The 18,678-nt window shown below is 36.9% G+C and overlaps 1 protein-coding gene across 1 annotated transcript in view; it reads right to left on the minus strand.

Moving 5' to 3' along the window:
- Nucleotides 1-18,678, minus strand: part of COL25A1 (collagen type XXV alpha 1 chain) — a 313,540-nt gene that overhangs the window by 125,702 nt on the left and 169,160 nt on the right. The window contains exon 6 of the mRNA XM_065633974.1: nt 1,531-1,557. Within this exon, the coding sequence (XP_065490046.1) occupies nt 1,531-1,557 (27 nt within the window). The remainder of the gene's footprint in view (nt 1-1,530; nt 1,558-18,678) is intronic.

Raw genomic sequence — 18,678 nt, forward strand, 5'->3', positions numbered from 1 at the left:
AATGTTTTAGCTGGAAGTATTTATCTAAATTTTAGATAAAAACCAGGGTGAAAATACTTTTCAGGACTGAAAACTCAACACCACTCTGATTTTAAAATACTAATGAACATCTCTTTATCTAAACGTGTTACTTCCTCTAACATTAATTTATTGATTGTAGCTACCAACTGACTGCTGTTCTTTGCATGTGTTTACAGGTCAGTCCCAACACCAATGACTGATCAGGTGTATTTTAGTGGTTGCTGCTTTGAACCTCTGGATCATTGATTTGGTACTTGATTATCCATTACCAATAGCTGATTTTTTTTTTTTCAAATCTGCATTACTACAGTGAGTATAGCTGCATAATATGTGACAGTTTCACCAAAATCTTCAGAACCATTTTCCTTTCTATATTTCTATTTAATGACTTAATACATTATTTTGCAGGAAAGAAAAAGACGAAGCCTGTTCTAATTACCATGATGGCAGGTCTTCTAAGGTTGACAGTTGATCCCTTCCTGGCAATTTAACTTAATATTAGCTGCTGATATATATATATATATGATACTAACAAAACAAAAAAAAAAGATACATGGTGTAGTCCAGTCTATCTGCAGTCAACAGCTAAGCTATCAATCTGCTAAAAGAGGAGATTAAAGAAAAAGTCCATTGACTAGAGGCTGCAAACATTGCAGAAAAGTTACTTAGCAGTAGAAAAAGACCTCAAGGAGCACAGGAAAAAGTCTTAAGAGAAGAAAATGGAAGCTGACACTTCAAGTTAGCAAGTTGAGCTTACACAGGAAACAGGGCTTGTAGCATATGGAAGGATAGAAATGAAAAGATGTATTCAGGGTAGCAAAGAAAACAGCTGTCCTGGAAAAGGAGAGAGAGAAAAGGGAGCAAAAACACCACCACGAGAAAGTGCAGAAACTGGATTTTCACAAGATTTTAATCTTTAAAGAGCTGGGAGTGTAAACTTCCAGGCTCATACATCCCAAAATATGGATGTACAGATATATACACAAATACATACATATTTATGAATGTGTTGTATAAAGTTAAATGTTATTTCTAACTTAATTCAAGTAACATCTCCCTAAAGACATGGGGCTGTTCGGTTCTAATCAGCCGACAAAATCCAGGTAGAGAAATTAAAATACAAAACCTATGGAAAAAGAAAACCAACAAGAGCCACATATACACCATCAGAAAGAGTGTCTTGCTGTTTGAAAGGCAGCATCAAACTACCCTTGTGAAGCATTCTCTGAACTGAGCACCCAATTAGGAACGTCTGCCTTTCAGTATAATCCAGACAGAAAATGACAAGAAAATAGGAGTAGCATGGCTGTCCTCCATTGCCTTGAATAGACACAAAAGACTAAAGTGGCTTTTCAACACTCTATCATAATCTACACTACTGAGGCTGAAATAGGCTATGCCAAAGGAAGCCAATATGTGATTAATATACATTTCAGCATGAGCAATTAAAAAAGCAAAGAGGGAATATGTGCAAGACCTAATTACACTGGTTTTGAACAAATCACCTACCAGCTTTCCATCCATACCAATCGGACCCTAGGGTAATCAAAAATCAAAACAAAATGAAACAGTTAAATCAGAGGAACACTGAAGATAAGGAAAAATATACAGACTTGGGGAATACTGTGGGCTTTAGAAGATGAATAACTCTATGTCAGCAGTTAAATGCAATACCTTAAAGATATTTTGAGACTGAAGGCACAGGAAAGAAACAACAAAAGAAGCAGACCTAAGACAGAATAATTAAAAACTGTATGGTGGGAAGTAGCCAGGCAGTAGCTGGTGTTCAACGAAAGACAAGTTCAGCTTGTAATGAAGGAAATGTTTGACAAATCACAGTGGCACAACATAGCCAAACATATGAAATAATGCATCTGGCTAGTGTATTTTTCTTTAAATAACTGAGAAAACAGAATAGGTAGCCTAGTTACTGAATGCTTTTTTCACACAGTTACAAGATGAAAAGAGCAAACACTTGAAATCTCATAAGTAATCTGTATTTAAATTAACATAATAACAATCATAGAATCATAGGATGGTTTGGGTTGGAGGGGACCTTAAAGATCATCTAGTTCTAACCCCCCTGTCTTGGGCAGGGACACCTTCCACTACACCAGGTTGCTCAAAGCCCCATCAACCTGGCCTGGAACATTTCCAGGGATGGTGCATCCACAGCTTCTCAGGGCAGCCTGTTCCATTGCCTCACTAGCCTCTTGGTGAAGAATTTCTTCCTTATATCTAATCTAAATCTACCCTCTTTCAGTTTAAAGCCATTAGCCTGGTCTTATCACTACGTGCCTTTGCAAAAGCCCCACTTGCAGGTACTGGAAGACTGCTATAAGGTCTCTTTTGAACTTTCTCTTCTCCAGGCTGAACAACTCCAACTGTCTCAGCCCATTTTCATAGGAGAGGTGCTCCAGTCCTCTGATCATCTTGATGACCCTCCTCTGGACTTGCTCTAACAGGTCCATGTCCCTCTTATATTGGGGGCCCAATAACAATTATGATTATTAAGAAACTTCAGCTCACACAGTTCAATGAAATAGTAAAGATATCTGCCTGTAGCTGACACTTTACAAGTTACTATTACCTTCAGAGTCCAGAGGTTGATTCCAGTTATAGGGATGCAAATTATAGAAAAGATTTAATATGGATGTATGGTGGTGTAGCTCAATAGCTGGTCCTATATCAACTGCATGTTCAGATGTTTAATTATTATGTCTTCTGACAAATGAAGTCAAATTACCTTTCACTGAGAATGGAGTAAGAGCAGGCAGAGCTGTTTCTGCCATTGAAGTCCTCTGTTAGGCTGAAACTGTGAGCTTTCAGGTGTTGCTGAGAAGAGAGCACATAAGATATTTGCTGGTTTTATGTTGATCCATCTTCTCCTTGCTACCTTTTGCCTCCTTTCAGACCTCTATTTCAGCTGTGAGCAAAACTCAAAGCGTAACAGTTTAGTCTAAATCAGTGGTTCTGCTGACACCTTCACCTAGCAGTATGTATTCTACCTGCTTGTATAGGTACTATAGTCATATGAATGAGTCAGCTCAACCAACTACCAAAAAGTAATGAACATTATCAAAAAGTGACACTATCTGTCCTCTCCCAGCCTAGACCATGGACACTGCTAAAAACTCCAGACATTCCTGGTACGAAAGAGGACATCAGTTGGATGTACATATTGTGGAACTCATGGGGTTTGGTACATTGTTGTCCAAGAAGCCTGTGCACTAACCTCCTTGTCAGATCAAATAACAAGTTACTGTGTCTGGGCAGCCCTACAGGAATAAAACTCCTAACCTCTCCTTCCCTGCAGCTCTTATTGTGGTTTTCTGTCACATCATGAATAGATGACACACTGAGAGTGTAAAGCAGGTCATCAGCATCTTGGTTGTCTGCATGACCACTACCCTTTTTATGTCCTAATGTCCTGGGAAACCTGGTGACTGTTGGCATGGCCTACCATATCTTCCAAATGTCATTTCTAAGCCAGTTCTTCCTGGGTATCCAATAAAGAAAGCAACGCTTTACAATGTATTAACAGGACAGCTTTTATTATTATGCTTCCTCAATGCCTCTTGATCCCACACGCGCAGCACACATACAACACTTACTAGTTTTCTCATATTTAGCAAATTTCTAAATATGGTACTGTACACCCCCAAAATCAAGGCAATTCTGCAAATTATTAGCTTTCCCGGATTTTTCTAGCACTGTACTACCGGATATTTATCTAGTAATATTTACACACGCAGTCTGTTGCAAGTGCAAAAACAAAGGCTGAGCTGAACCTTGGCTATGAATACACTTCCTTCTAGAAAGCAAACTACAGATATTACCAGCTAAAACACTCAACAGTAAGGTCGTGGTAAGTATATAAAGTTCCCCAGAGGGATGTGTGGGCCAGCAGCTAAATTTAACTGTTTTATCTGCTGCAAGCTTAGCTCAAAAGAGTTAATTATTCTCATGATGAAGGAATACAGAAAAGAATTATACAAGTATTTGTAGAAGGCAAATTCATTACAGGGTCAAACTGTTGGCTTAGAGGGACCAACTAACAGCTCTTGTGGCTTGTATTTTGCATATGAGCACTGTTTTCAGGGAATGTTTCTTTATCATAGAAAAAAAAATACTATTTGTGGTCTCTTACAATGCTAGGTATTCTAACTATTGTTAAATTTTTGCTTTATCCATGTTACATAAATCATGCACTTGAATTAAAGGACTACATGCAGTATCTTGAAGAGTCTCAGTAAAGAACTGAAAATAATTGGAATTTCCCCTATGATTCCATTTCTATCAGGATATTTGGTCTGAAGTCTAGGAAAGTCTTCTGGGATTTGCTTTATAGAATAGGAGAAGAAAGAGAAATTTGCTTGAGACTTACTACCCTACAGAAGAAAAAAAAATTACCTCTGAAGATAGGAGGTCATTACTGTGAAAATCAATAACATTCTTTTATTATAAAAATACGGAATCTTTAACAGCAAAACACTGTAATTTCCTTCTTTCCTCAACTAATTATTTCTAGTGTTGGGAAGAAAGAGAAAACGCTTTCAAAAATGGAAGAAATCAGAGTTTCCACAACTGATACAGGCTGGGTGAGAAAGATGAGCTGAAATAGTACATGAGGCTACTTCAGGATGCACTGAAAAAAATCCTGTAAATGACAATATTTATTGAAATTCACTATGTGATTGCACTGGAAGCCTCACAGAATACTCAAAGACATTTTAATTTGATTTGAAAAAAAAGACTTCAAACTATAGTCTATTTTTGACTTAAACTTGATTGTCTCCAGAGCTGCACACTATACAGTTCAAACTACTTTCTGATTAGCTCTCTAAATAACTGCTACTACAGATTAGCATGTAATTTTGACAAGTACCAAATACATGGTCTTTTATAACACAATCCCCACAAAACATTTGAGAAAACTAGACAAGACAATGCATCATGTAAGAAAAAGGAATGAGCAGGTTTATACAACAGACAGGTATACTCTCTGTTCACTTACTATAGATATTACTGAGGGTATCGAAAATGTTTCTTCTGGACTATGCATTTACTTCCTAGGTTTCCGCTACCATTTTTAAATACATGCTATTATTGGATATCTACTTACGGTGTTACATAGACTTTTTCCAAGATCCTCAAAAGCAAAGATGTTTGTTCAGTAGATTTTTTTTCTAAATAATACCCAGCTATCTATTGAGCACTCAGTACCTATCTAATAACCCTAATATGGACAAACACAGGTGAGGAAGGGGAACATGAATGTCACTTTGGTCTGGTTTTGTGAAAAGTAGCTTACACTCCTCAAGAATACTGTAAATACACTTCTCAAAGAAACATAATTTTAGTCAAATTTTGAGCACTACACAAAATTAGTTGTTTTCAGTTTAAGCAGTATTCTTATAAATATGGGTTACTCTGCAGGTAAATATTTTAAGGATTTTAGGGGTTATTGTTAGCAACTGAATACTTAAGCAAATGCATGAGAAACCTTTAAAGTGTTCCTATCAAAAAGACAGCCAGTATTATTGCTTTAGGCAGCTTTATTGCAATATTTATTTCTTTCAATAATCCAAAGTGAAAAGTGAAGATAAGACAAGATATCACACATTGAAATCTACTATGTGATAAAAGAATCTTCCAAGGGAAGGCAAAGAGGAAGATTTGGATTATTTTCTTACTCTTAACTTCTCTACTCATCCTTCAGTGACCTTTTTCATTTAAGGAAAACTCTTCAGAAGACTGAGTTGTGAACCAGGCGATACATAATAAACAGAGAACAGACATTACTTATTCTTTATAAAGTGCAGACCACCCTCTATTCAAAGGATTTTTTAAAATAAAGTGAATTGGCATATTTTTAGAGTGCATGATTTGAGTAGGTTTATATTAATTGGAAATATATTTGTTGCAAACACATTCTTTTGACATTGCAAATTACTCCAATTCTAGCTTTCTGTAAAAATATGTTACCAGCAGGCCAATTATCATCTCCAAATTTATAATGATTTCTCAAACTTCTATGTCTCACTGTTTTTCATAAGAAATAAATGCAAAATCAAGTGTTTTGGAAAAAAAATGCCTCTCCCAGTGCAGCTCATAGGTGTCTGAAATTCTCTTTATACACAAAACTATTACAGAAACAATGGCATCTCTGAGAGAGACATGAATACAGAAAACTGAGCAGAGCCCCAGAAATGCCATGCTAGATTGTGTTTCAATTTACTGCAACTTCATGACACAAATAAGTGGCCGAGGTTATTTCAACCTTTCTGATGGCCAGTGTTGGCCCAACAAACAAAGCCAGTGAGACATAACGATGCCAGAGCTGAAGTTGGTCAGCATACAAGTATTTTCTGGACTCAGTTTGCAGTGCACTGAATTAAAAGTGAGTTTTCAGTTGTCAAAAAAACAAGCAAACAAACCAAAAATGTTTTAAGGTATCCCCCAGTAATTTTTAAAAAATCTTCTGGATCACACATTTAGCAGTTATAAGATAGACTAACTTAGACTACCACAGGCGTATTTCGGAATTCAGAAACTCTTATCCTGATAAAATTATGTGACTAAATTACTGCACTTTTCTAAACAATCTACTGTAAGCTTGATTGTTAGTTTTTTACTTGCAGCTGCCTGAAAATCTCTTATGCCAATACATACACAACGCGAGATTCAGAAGAAAGAATCTAGCTTTATAGCAGATATGAGCTGCATGCCAGTTACTATGTCAGACTGAGTTTAAAAACACCTGTATGGAAAACCAAATCTGTCTCAAACAGAGGTTTGCAGATCATCCCCACTAAGTTCAGGTAAGGTTTAAGATGACACGTTGCCTTTTAAAAATCACCTAATTTAGTTCATGATCGATAGAAGTTAACAACCCCACAACTGTAAGGTTTCCTCTCATGATGATACCGTTAAAATGATGGATCTCCATGTCTTTCTTTTTCTCTCCTTTGGTTAATTACAGGTTTATCAAGGTTGACTTTAATTAGATATAATATAGTATTCCTAGCAAGGTTACATAACTCCTAGCAAGTCTGATGAGATTTCTTTTTAGTGAAGTTTTGTTGTAGAGCTTATGTGGGCACTGAGTATGATAAGCTCATCAGCCAGCTAAATTTCTCCCACTGAAGAAACATTATTGGTTCTTTTTCAATCACTGGAAGTGATTGCTGTTAAGAGCAATGCGAGTGAACAGCCCAGGTACAGTAGTCACTCCAAGCCTGGGAGAAAAAAAAAGTGCACTAAATCAACGGGCAACAAGTCTCTCTGGCCAGCAATCAGGACATTACTGAAAAAAACCCAAATAATCCAGATCATTTTGGATGGAGACAACTTTGCTGTGAAAAGAACTACAAAAGTACAAGAAAGACGAGCACCTGCTGTCTAAAACCCCTTTACCACAAAAAGCAAAACTACCGACAAAGACAAATGAAGCACTACAAGGCTCTTTGAAAAAAGCCCATTTCAGAACTTCCTGAATTCTTTTCTTAACAGCTTCTATTAATATTAGCTACTACCAGAGACATAAAACTCACTTAGATGGATCAACACCTGCAGATTAAGTAAGTATAAATGTATTCCAAGGTAGGGATTTAGAGTTTTAAATGAAGGGTTAAAAAAAAATAAAAAAATTCACAGCACAGGCTGCTTGATTTTCTTGGCCAATAACTTATGGGTCACAGCTGAACTGCTAGAGCCTTTATCTCATTCAGCCTTCAGAAACAACAACTTGTTTTATCCTAGACTCATTCAAAACACTGATGAAAAATTAATCATTCAACGTTTGAACTACAACCCCTCCCCAAAGAAGAATGAGATGCATTCTTAAGTCTTACTAACCTCACCCTGTAATTCCAGGAATCTCTTATTTGGTTGCAAGCCATGTATTAACTCTCTCGTCAAAAACTCCTACAGAATTGCCCTTATCAAGCCAACAAGGATCTCAAAGCATCTCCTGGAGGCACAGAAGAAGAAACTCAGAAGCAAGGTCATGATAGAACCTGGAGAATGATTAAGGCTCCAGACTACACCTCCATCAACCAGAAAAACTACACCATGCCTAGATTAGATTCTCAGTATTAAGACTTCAGTTCATGAGCATAAAGGTAACCAAAAGTTTTTCCAATTTATATTTTATACCACCTGTCAAGTGAGTGCCTTCAGTATGGAGAAATATGCAACATGCACACATAAAGCAATAAGCCAATGCTAATAGTGAGCTGCCAAGCAGAAGTGCCAGGAATCTTACACATATTTGCTGTTCTTATTACAGAAAATAAAATGTTTGCATTTTTTCATAGTTTTTAGTTTCTTTGAATTTCAAGACACAAAAGGACATGTGACCTGAAGCTATGAATTTTGGAGTGCCTCTAGTGTCTATATTTGCCTAACTTAGACAATGGAAATCATCAATAATGAAACAGGTTGGAAAACGAGGGACAGTTTTAAAGATTCCAAAATAAACCAGAAATGCCAGGAACAGTCTCCAAAACTTCTCCTTAGAACAACATCACTCTGGATTACAAGACTCCTAGCTGGGAGCCCTGCATTCAGTCTGAATACTCTAATAGCTCCTTTGCAATTATAAGATGGACTGGTTAGGTCTAGAAGTAAGCAATTTGGAGAAAGAAATATTGTTCAGAGTTTGGCTATTCAGAGAGTGGCTGAACTACAAAAAAAGCACCGCATATGGTAACAATAAGGGAGTACAAAGAGTTCTATGGAAGAGAAATTATAGTCACAGCTTCTCAAAAGCATATTTCACATCTGAAAAATAATTGCCAAGATACTTTTTGGTTTCATAGTTTATGCAGGAAATCTGACAGGCAGTTTCTTGTGGTGCAGATGCATTTTTAAGTATCCAAGCACTACGACTGCTCTTTCTGCTGAAGTATATATGTAAAAATCAATGAGAAAGAATTGGGCGGATCTAAGTCGGAACGAACTCTTCTAAAAGACTGTAGGCAGACATGCTTCTATTTATCATGGCCAACATCGCACACATCGCAAGTGTACAGGATAAAAAGGGAAAAATATGACTGTGAACCCCAAACTGCAAAGCAACTTTCTCTTCATACATCAGGCTAGCAAGAAGATTATTTCCAGACAGACACTGTTTTTCTCCTTGTAGACTATACATCTCATCAGCATCTGCGATGTTTGTATGGTCATATCTGCATGACAAATGACTGCAAAGGTAAACTACTCTTGACCCTAGAAAGAGTAAGAGCAACATGGTAATTCCCCGTTCAAGTTATAGTAGAGAATGGAGTAATGCGGACTCAGGTGTTTTTCCTTTTTGTTCATTTTAAACTAACCGGTTACCACTGAATAACGCTGTTTACTGCAGATTAAAATTCCAAGTACAGCTTACCTAAGTGATACTCAGATACTTATTCAGGAGAAAAAAAAAAAGAAAATTGTAAAATGAACCTGCCTAATCTTGACAAACAATATATGGCAATACACGGTACAGTGACTGGAGAAACAGCACCTTGTACCTGCCTGCTGTTAAAAAATGAACTGTATTAAAATTGTGATCTTAAAGTGTTTACCCCATGTATTTCACCCATCCAAAAAAGCAATTTTATGAAGGATTGCAGAACTTCATGTTTCCATAAAGATACTTCATTATGCTACCGAATTCGAGCATAGCTTAACAGGTACCTGAACAAAAGGAACATACACACAAGACCAGAGAGAAATCTCCTACTTTCCACCCAAAAGTTCTCATTTTTCCCAAAGAAATTGAAACTCCTGTATCCACAAGTAGAAAGCACATGGCTAATTCATCAACGCCAACATCATTGCATGAATATATTTGATGTGACTGGTACCATGTTGATGAGAAAACAATAAACTGCGAGAAATGTCACTTCTCAAAAGTTAACTGGCTAGCATTCGGTGGGAGATAGATTGCTGTAACAGCTGTGGCATGATGACTTTGATGAATTAGATTTTTGTTCTCCTGGAACAATTCTGCAGAATCTGTCTCGACACACCACCATGGAAGCAAATCCATTTGCTCACTGAAGCCCTACTAAAGAAAAATCTTTCTTGTTATCTGTGTTTCAATGACTTTACAGAATATGAAAAAAAAAAATCCATTTAAACTTGGTCAAACTCTTTTTTGGTTTCTACAATTCTTGTCTTTTCAGGGAGAATGAGGTCCATTAAAAAAAAATAAAAATACTGTCTTCTGATAACACAGTGACATAGAGAAATTACCTTGAGAGGCCAAATTTAGACCTTCCCTTGGCTGAAACCATTGGCTTTGGAAGATTAGCAAAACCCAAGAGCGGGTAGGTAAAATGATTTTGCTCCTTAAGGACAGAAGAATCTGACCTTCACACTCCTTTTATCCTCCTGTAGAGGTGCATATTTTCAGTGAGGCTCTCAGGGAATTAAGAAAAAGATACAGCTGCCATAGAGATACTACGACAAAGAAGATCAATCAGAGTGGATGCATCTCCATAAAAGAGAGAACAGTTACAAAGGGTTTAAAAGAGAACAAAACAAAAACCCAAGGTACTGAAGTGTTTATAAATAAAGATGTAGATAGAAAACTCAATCTCTTTCAACTGTCATGTGGTCAAAGAAAGCTTTGTTTGAACAGTTACAGGATAACCGAAATGCCAATGTTCATACCTTGTCCCAGTCTATAAATGCAGTATTTTCATCTGGCATACAACAAATGAAAAAAGTATTGTACAGATGCACTGCATTAAAACTTTAACTCCAAAGCAGGTGCTTTCAGCTATGCACTGCCATATGTGCTCAAATACTGGAATATAAAATTCTTCACATGCAAGCTGATTCAAATACTTCTGTCATGTACCTACCAGATTTAAAAGGCACAAATATACACACAGCTAGTTTAAAGACACCACTGTTGTCTTAAGCACACTATAGCCTAAATCATTATTTGAAATTTGATGGTGCTGCATACAACTCTGTTCCCCCCGAAACGACTTGAAACCAGTAAATTCTCAAAATGCATAAATCATTATGGAAAATCTATGTGAAGCACACTTAAAAAGATTATTTTATTCCAGGAAATAAAGCAGAATTCAGAGATGCACTACAAACTTTTTCATTCTTTTTTTCCTGAAATGTTTCCCCAAATAATTTTAAATGGTGCACCACCTGTTCTATTTCCCCAATTTAACTTGGGAAACAGAATGTAGCAATGAAATAATTTGTATTTTAAGAAAGGATTATTTCTAGTCATTGAAGAAAAATTTTCACATAAATCATGCCATAATCAGTACGAAAACTTGGTTTCCAGAAGGAATGTTTATTACTGCGACTACGAAAACAAAATAATTACACATGTAATAACAGAGATTATAAATCACATAAAGTGCTCAGACAGGCATACAGCATATTTATTTGCAAGTCTGTTCTTTTACTAATTCTATCATTTTAACTGGGGAGCTGAATGCTACCTCATTTACTGCCTTAATGTCCTGTCCTACTGACCTCAGACTCAGTCCTAATGGCCTTTCAAGCAAAACACTGGACACTGCAATCTAAAACCAAGCTGGAACATTTGGAAGTTCATGACAAGGTTGAAAGTAGCAGGTTGCCCCATTCACAAGAGCATGGAGGACGAGGAGCAAAAGGAGAAGTTGTGTATTCTTTATTGTAAGCCCATGTGCAACTCATACTTGGAAGATCATAATTAGTAGTGACTCGATAGAAGATAATGTTTGAGTAAATTTTTTGTTGGTGTCAGCATTTTTGTAAGAGATTATTGGGAAAACTTAAGAACTTTCTGCTTTTCAGTATTTCACTCAAGAGCAAATATCAAACGGGTTAAAGAGGAGGAAAATGCTGAACCTTACATTAAAAAAAAATATACATATATATATTTTAGAAGTGCTTGAAACAGTGTAGATGCAACACCATATTGGCTGCCAAAAGATTTGAGGGACCTAGAAGTCATATTGTTGGGCAAGGAAATGGAGCAAAAGACAGAGGAGGAAGAAAAGAAGCTCAGTCAAGAATAAGTCGATAAAATAAAGGAGCCAGGAAGGGAAAAGCCTGGAGCCGTATGTTCACCACCTAGATGGAGTGTCTAAAGGGAATTCTGCTTTGCTCTTAACTGGCTCAACAGAGACTACTGAGAGGATGCTGGAAGAATCTTGTCATTTTGATTCAGAGCCTCAGCAGCGATGCTGCTTCAAGCTACTTCTGCAGTTCTTTCTTTTGTTGTAGGTGAAAGGATATACAGGCCAAATTTCCAAACAATTTCTCCTGTCAATTCTTTTTCTTTTATGGCAAATTCTATGTGAAAAGAAGCAGATTTGTGTGCGTGTATGTATTTTGTTGTTGTTATTTTTGTTTGTTTGTTTTTGTTTTACATTGGAGAGCAAAAGCTCATCTCTACAAAATCTTCCTATTGAGTTGATGCTTGTTTTCCTCCTCAAGCTGTTTAGGAAAAGCTACAATGCTTTTCCATACTCATGAATCTGTTTTATAAAGCTTGTCTATCTAGAAACAAATTCAGAGATTTTTCTACTTTGACTCTGAAATCCCCTTTTGACTCCAAGTAGAGCCCATGTCTTGTTGCAGTCAGAAAGTCTTTCCTTCTTCCTTGACAACTGCCGCACGAAGAGAAACAAGCAAACTCAACCAACAAAACATTTAACCAAGGAAACAAGTTACTGAAATCACATCACCCTAGAGTATAGAACATGAGCTACCCCTCAGCAAAGAAAATTTGCAAATCCAAGGCTGTCATATCTATGCCTTTCAGAGACGTACTCCAGCAAATCATACACTCCTCTCACCTGTTTTCTAATTTCAGTCAAATTATACAAGTTAAATTGAAGTTCACTAGAGCTGAACAAGTGAATCCAGAGACAGTATATAGTTGAGTGAAGCAGCTTTTAAAATCTTAAAGCATTTACCAATCTCATTAGTCCATTTCAGCTCAAAATCTCTAGAATACTCTTTCGAGTTTCGTGAATCCACACATGAATACATCCAAATAAAACATTTTCATGGCTTTCTTCTGACATAACTGGTTTCCAAGATTATAAAAGGATTTTTGCAGAAGCTGGTGACAGCATGAAGAACAAAAATACGTCTTTGCATTCCCATCTAGGGAGAAACAATTTGCATGTGATGGCAATACCAGATTACACTTTACATACCCTAAGGGTAGAGAGCTAAAATGAGAGATTCCCTACCGTATACAGAGTGGATTAAAAAAATTGATCCACACAGCTGGAAGTGGAAACATTGAGGTCATTTTCTCTTCAGAGGCTGGCTAATCAGAGTACCTGAATAAAAGTCACAATCCTCACTCAGGAGGAGTATTCTTATTAAAAAAAGGAACCAGCACTTGCACTTTCACAATGACTATGAATGCAAATACTACATTGCACATGACAAAAGTTACTGAACTGCTGTATATTACTCTTTGTGCTTTCGGAACACTTTCTTTCAGCCTTCACTTTCACCTATGGAAAACTGAAGCATCATTATCATCATCCTCTGAAACTAACTGCAAATGGAAAACTAAGATCATTCCCACTGCTGGGGGCCAAAAACTCAGTGTACATGTCTAATGCTACTGAACTAAAATATGAATATGAATGTAAGACTTAAAACTCCAGTATAGTGATACAACTTCTGCTTCACAAAAATCTACGTACAAAGAAATAAAGAACTTCCTTCGCATCCACAATTTGCCTCCTAATTTTTTCTTCCTCATAGGTCCTAATTCCACTTTGTCCTCTCATGGTAATTAGTACTTATTTTGGGGATGGCTTCTCTGATTAAGTCCTGTTTAGCATGAGTGAAAGTAGAAGAATCTACCCTTACCTTTGCTTATCTCAGTTGCAGTTGATCTGGTAAAATGAGGAACTGTTACAGAAAGAATAGTGTGAATTTTTACAATCTCCAATATTTTCCTGCTTTACTTCACTTGCTAAGAATTCCAGCCTTCCAAGCAGGAACAAACAGGAATTTATTTTGGTAAGAACATCATGTAAGGATATCAGCAAGAAATTGATTTCACATTAAAAACATATTCTTTTCAACTGATGACTGCTCATGCGCATAATTGTTTTTCATCATGCTCCTCTTGTGAGGCAAGGCAGAGAAGGGTTAATTCCCTCTCATATATACTGGGAATAGCTACCACAAACATGTAGAAAATAATCTAAAAAGAATTCTTAAATCAATGGTCCTCTGTTAGATTATCAGTACTGTTCAGATCTCAATATTAGCAAAACCAATAAATGTTAATTGCTTTACCTTAAGTCAAAGCCGGGGCGGGGGGGTGTGGAAAGAACCATTTTGTGAGGGTGATTTATGATCTGTATCCTACAGAACCATGGAAAAAAAACTTGCAATTGACATTCCACACTGCTTGTATAAATCTTTCCTATCAGACAAGTATGTTTGCTTTCAGAAACTGCTTTAACTAATCTTGATTTTGACATGCACACATGTAGCTGAGAGAATGAAAAGAAGGGCAGTCCAAACAATACCCTGGTATTTTTCTTGTGATGCAAGAAGCAAGATGTACACTAAATGAGCCCATCCCAAATATGACAAGGAATGGAGAAAAAAATACTTTAAGGTGTTGTGCTACCAGCCACCTTCTGGCATTAAAAAAGAAACCCCAAAACATAGAGCTTATTACCTTGACAAACACTACCCAAATCATTTCTAGTGTAATTACTGGATGACGCTAAGTAGTGTGGGATGTATGAAAGAACTTTTTGATTTTCAGTAGGCAAAAAGTTCCTCATTCAGTTTCGTAAGAAGAAGCAGTTCAGGTGCTCGCCTGCTCCAAATGTTCCCCTCCTTGTTTCGCCTCTGTTAGAAATGGGATCTGACTGCAATGGGAAGCTGGTTTCCAAACAACCTCCGAGAAAACACTTCTGGAAATCACAGAATCCAACCACCCAGTCTATCAATTTAGGAACAAGTTTCTATAATGAAATTTTACACCCTTTGACCTCAGCTAGGATTAACGATGCATTTAAATTCCCGCTTAGGAATAGTCATCTGGGAGCTGAATGGGTAGTAAAGTTTTACATACCTTTCAGCTATATCATAGGTCCAAATGAAAAACCCAGTGTGAAAGAAAATCACGCATCAAGTTTGCAACCCTCCTTCGAGATGAAGGAATCAATGACTTAAAAATTCTTACGGGACAGTTTGGGATTTCCTTTCCCATTTGTGACAGATATAAATAATAACTGAAGACCGGTTTTCTACTGTAAGTGATTTAACATTTTCTTTGAATCTCAATTATCTCATGAGAAAGTGACAGTTCAGGCTGATTTTAAGATGAATTTTTAACTATCACTGGTTACTCACTCTATATCCATGTGCAATTGTCAAACACAAGCCGAGAAAAGAGGCCTAGAATTACAATTCCTATCTATGTCTATGTTGGGAAAATATTTACAACACCAAATTTTGCTTCAGGGTAGTTTGTTTCATAAATAAAGCTATTTCTTTTACACTGAAGAGTTACATTGGTGAGGAAGTGACCGGGAAATTTCAAGTGGCATGCCCAAAGGCAAGTATGAGTGATCTCAGTGACAGTTCAAGCATTAATTATGCCTGCCAAAGCATAAATGCGAAAATTATAACTACAGCCCTTCTGCATGCCACATGCTTAGCTGCCAAGCTGAACTCAGCAGAGTAGCCTAGAGAGACCAGAAATTTTGTATACTGTCAAATAAATGACAAATCAGCTTAATTCCTTTCTCTACGTATACATGCTTTATTATGGAAGAAGAGAGAGTAAATTTTAAAGCTGCAGAGGAAAATACTGAAAAAAAAAGACATATAATTGTTGAATTACATCTGCCTGCCGTCAGTTATAATTCTGTATTTATCTGATAGATATTTGGGACTGTATCATTGTGAACTGATGTCAGCTGTGAATCTAAGCTACACAGATTCACACTAGCCCACAGTATCCTGACATTATGTGCTCTGTTCTCATCACACACAGACATCCACAAAGTGCCATGCAGAGAGGTGGATTTTGCAATACAAGAGTTCTCTGTCCGTGCGTCTGAGATGGAAATTGCTAGTTTAAAGAAGGGTCTTAGAGGATCAGTATATGGTAGCAATTCTCTCTATTACTAATGATACATTGAGGATATCTATTATAATTTTGTTTTATTATTCTACTAATATTTTATGTCCTTTGTAACACTATGTAGAAAATGGACTAAAATAATTTGGAAAGTTTAATGAGTTTAAACCAGAACATACTATGTAGGTGAGGTTTTATTGCAGTACAAGTAGTTTTCTTAAGTTACCATGTAAAATTTCTATTTTAGCTTATCTCTGGCAATTTCTTTTTATAATTGCAAGTGAGGAAATGGGTAGAAATATCTTTTTCTGTTGCTGCCTTTTGTGGATGATGCAGTTGTTACTTGCCTGTCACAGTCACAGATATGGAATAGCTTGGGATACTTTGAGCATCCTCCAGGGAGCTGCAGGAATAAACACGCCTTCTCTTTTTATACACTCAGCATTAGATGAATGTAACAGATGAAAGGACTCAGCCCATGGTTCATTCAAAATGGCAACTAGCTTATGAGAAGCTAATAAACTTCTGTTCTGATGTGTAGCTTCAATTATTATCTGTGAAACAAAATTAATAGTAACTGTAAGCTTAAGAGGTCTCAAACTTTTCTGTTCAAGTCAACTTTTATGATTATCTTCAATCACTGTAAAAAGTCAGCATACAAATAAACTAAACTGATTAATTGTATTACATATTATTTTTAAATCCGAAGGCCATAAAAAATTATCATATTAATGTGACTGACACCATTACAAAGGCCACAGTTATTATTCTGACAGCCATGTGAATTTAGAGACTCTCCCACAATTTGTAAGAAAAAAATGGAAGTTTATTTGCTGAGTATTATTAGTACGTCCTCAGCTGCACTATTTTTCTAAAAAAATACCACATTCTCATAGCCTTCCCCTGGTTCTCACGGCACAGAAATACTACATGGTTAACCTGCTTAGCAGCAAGTGTGTGTTGAGCCTGTTGAAATTGAAGTTCATATTTGGAACTCATGTAACCGTTGTGGATTCTGGTATTGCATTATTGATAAAATCTGATTCACTGTGTTGTGACTGTTAGGAAGATTTTTGAGGTGTCATTGAAGTTTTCTAGGAACAAACAAGTTGACACGACTTGCCGCTACAGACCTACTAACCAATACTACAGAACGCCAACAACTGCAACCAGAAAGATCTAACTCATTTTTTAGAGTGGACTTTATCTCTTACCTATCTGAATATTAAACGCCAGAATGCAATTTTTGATACTGCAGCTAAAAATTGCAACTAAGACTGTATCTGTGGCTTGATACCAAGGCAAAATTAATACTTAAGCAAGTGACCCACCTCTCATTGACTTTTGTTCAAGGCTCACATCACATAACACAGGTGTGTCTTGAAAAAAAGTCATGTTGGTATCCACCACTTATAGCAAGCAATTCCAGCCGCTACAGCTACCACTGAGTGCTGGACTTGACATAAGTATCCATGGAAAAGCCTGAAAGCTTCCTTTGCCTACAGCTGTAGAAAGCCGGCTTTATTTGATGTTTGAGAGTAGAACTGAATGCCATGCCTCCCCAACTCTTCCTCATGTAGTTACTGGCCTGACTGTCATAGAGAAGTCCAGCTTCTGTGGCAGGGCTGTGGCACTTGTGTGCAGCACACAAAGAGGTCTAGGGACTGGCGGTAACAGATCCGTGTTATACTCCATGTGAGCTGAAGTATGTTCTTGGAAGAGTCACTAACGAAGAGCTTGTATGCAGAGCTTTGGTGAACCATGGCAAAACTATTTGGAGTTTTGATTTGTTGCGGTGAATATATAAATGGAAAGTGTTTATGTGAAAAAATGTCTAAGGGCTTAATTTATAGTCATCCCGAGTGGTCATTTGTTTTCTGCTGAATCTAAAGTATTGGCGTTAACTGGCAACTTTTTGGAACAATGTGCAAGGAATACATGATTACAAATAAAGAAATCTGTAAACCCAGTAACCCACTGAAATGGACAGCTGACCTCCTGTATCTCTTAAAAGAATGCAGAGGATTCTCTTTGCTCCCTGAGAACAAGCAAGATGTTTGAGGCAGATGGATCAACTGCAAACCTCACGTGTCCCAAGCCAATCACCTCTACCAGGAATAAAAATAATGATAAAGTATACAGAACGGAAAATACATACTGAAATCACAGTACAAAGAAGCTTTTTGAGATTCCAGATATTTTCTGTGTATTTAATTTTTTTTTTTTAATCCTAAAACACTTACCAAGGCTTCCCTACCAAACCTGAAATTTATTGCAAAAGTTTTGCTGACATATGTTTAAGATGTTACTTTGGCCAAATGCCAAAAATAAAAGGCAGTCTACAAAGACATCTGTTGAGAAAAAGAAATGCTGTAGAGTGGGAAAGTTCTGTAGATTCCCCCAAGCCAAATCCTCAGGATAAGGTCAGGAACCAACATAGCCACTCACTTAGACATTTGTATTTTACTAGAACTGTGAAAAAGAGGAGACTGGACCAACTACTGGAAATACCACAGCTATTGCAAAAATGCTTTATACTGCCACAGGCTGTGCTTCATCAC

Source organism: Caloenas nicobarica, chromosome 4 (genome assembly GCF_036013445.1).
Source record: "Caloenas nicobarica isolate bCalNic1 chromosome 4, bCalNic1.hap1, whole genome shotgun sequence".
Taxonomy (NCBI): domain Eukaryota; kingdom Metazoa; phylum Chordata; class Aves; order Columbiformes; family Columbidae; genus Caloenas; species Caloenas nicobarica.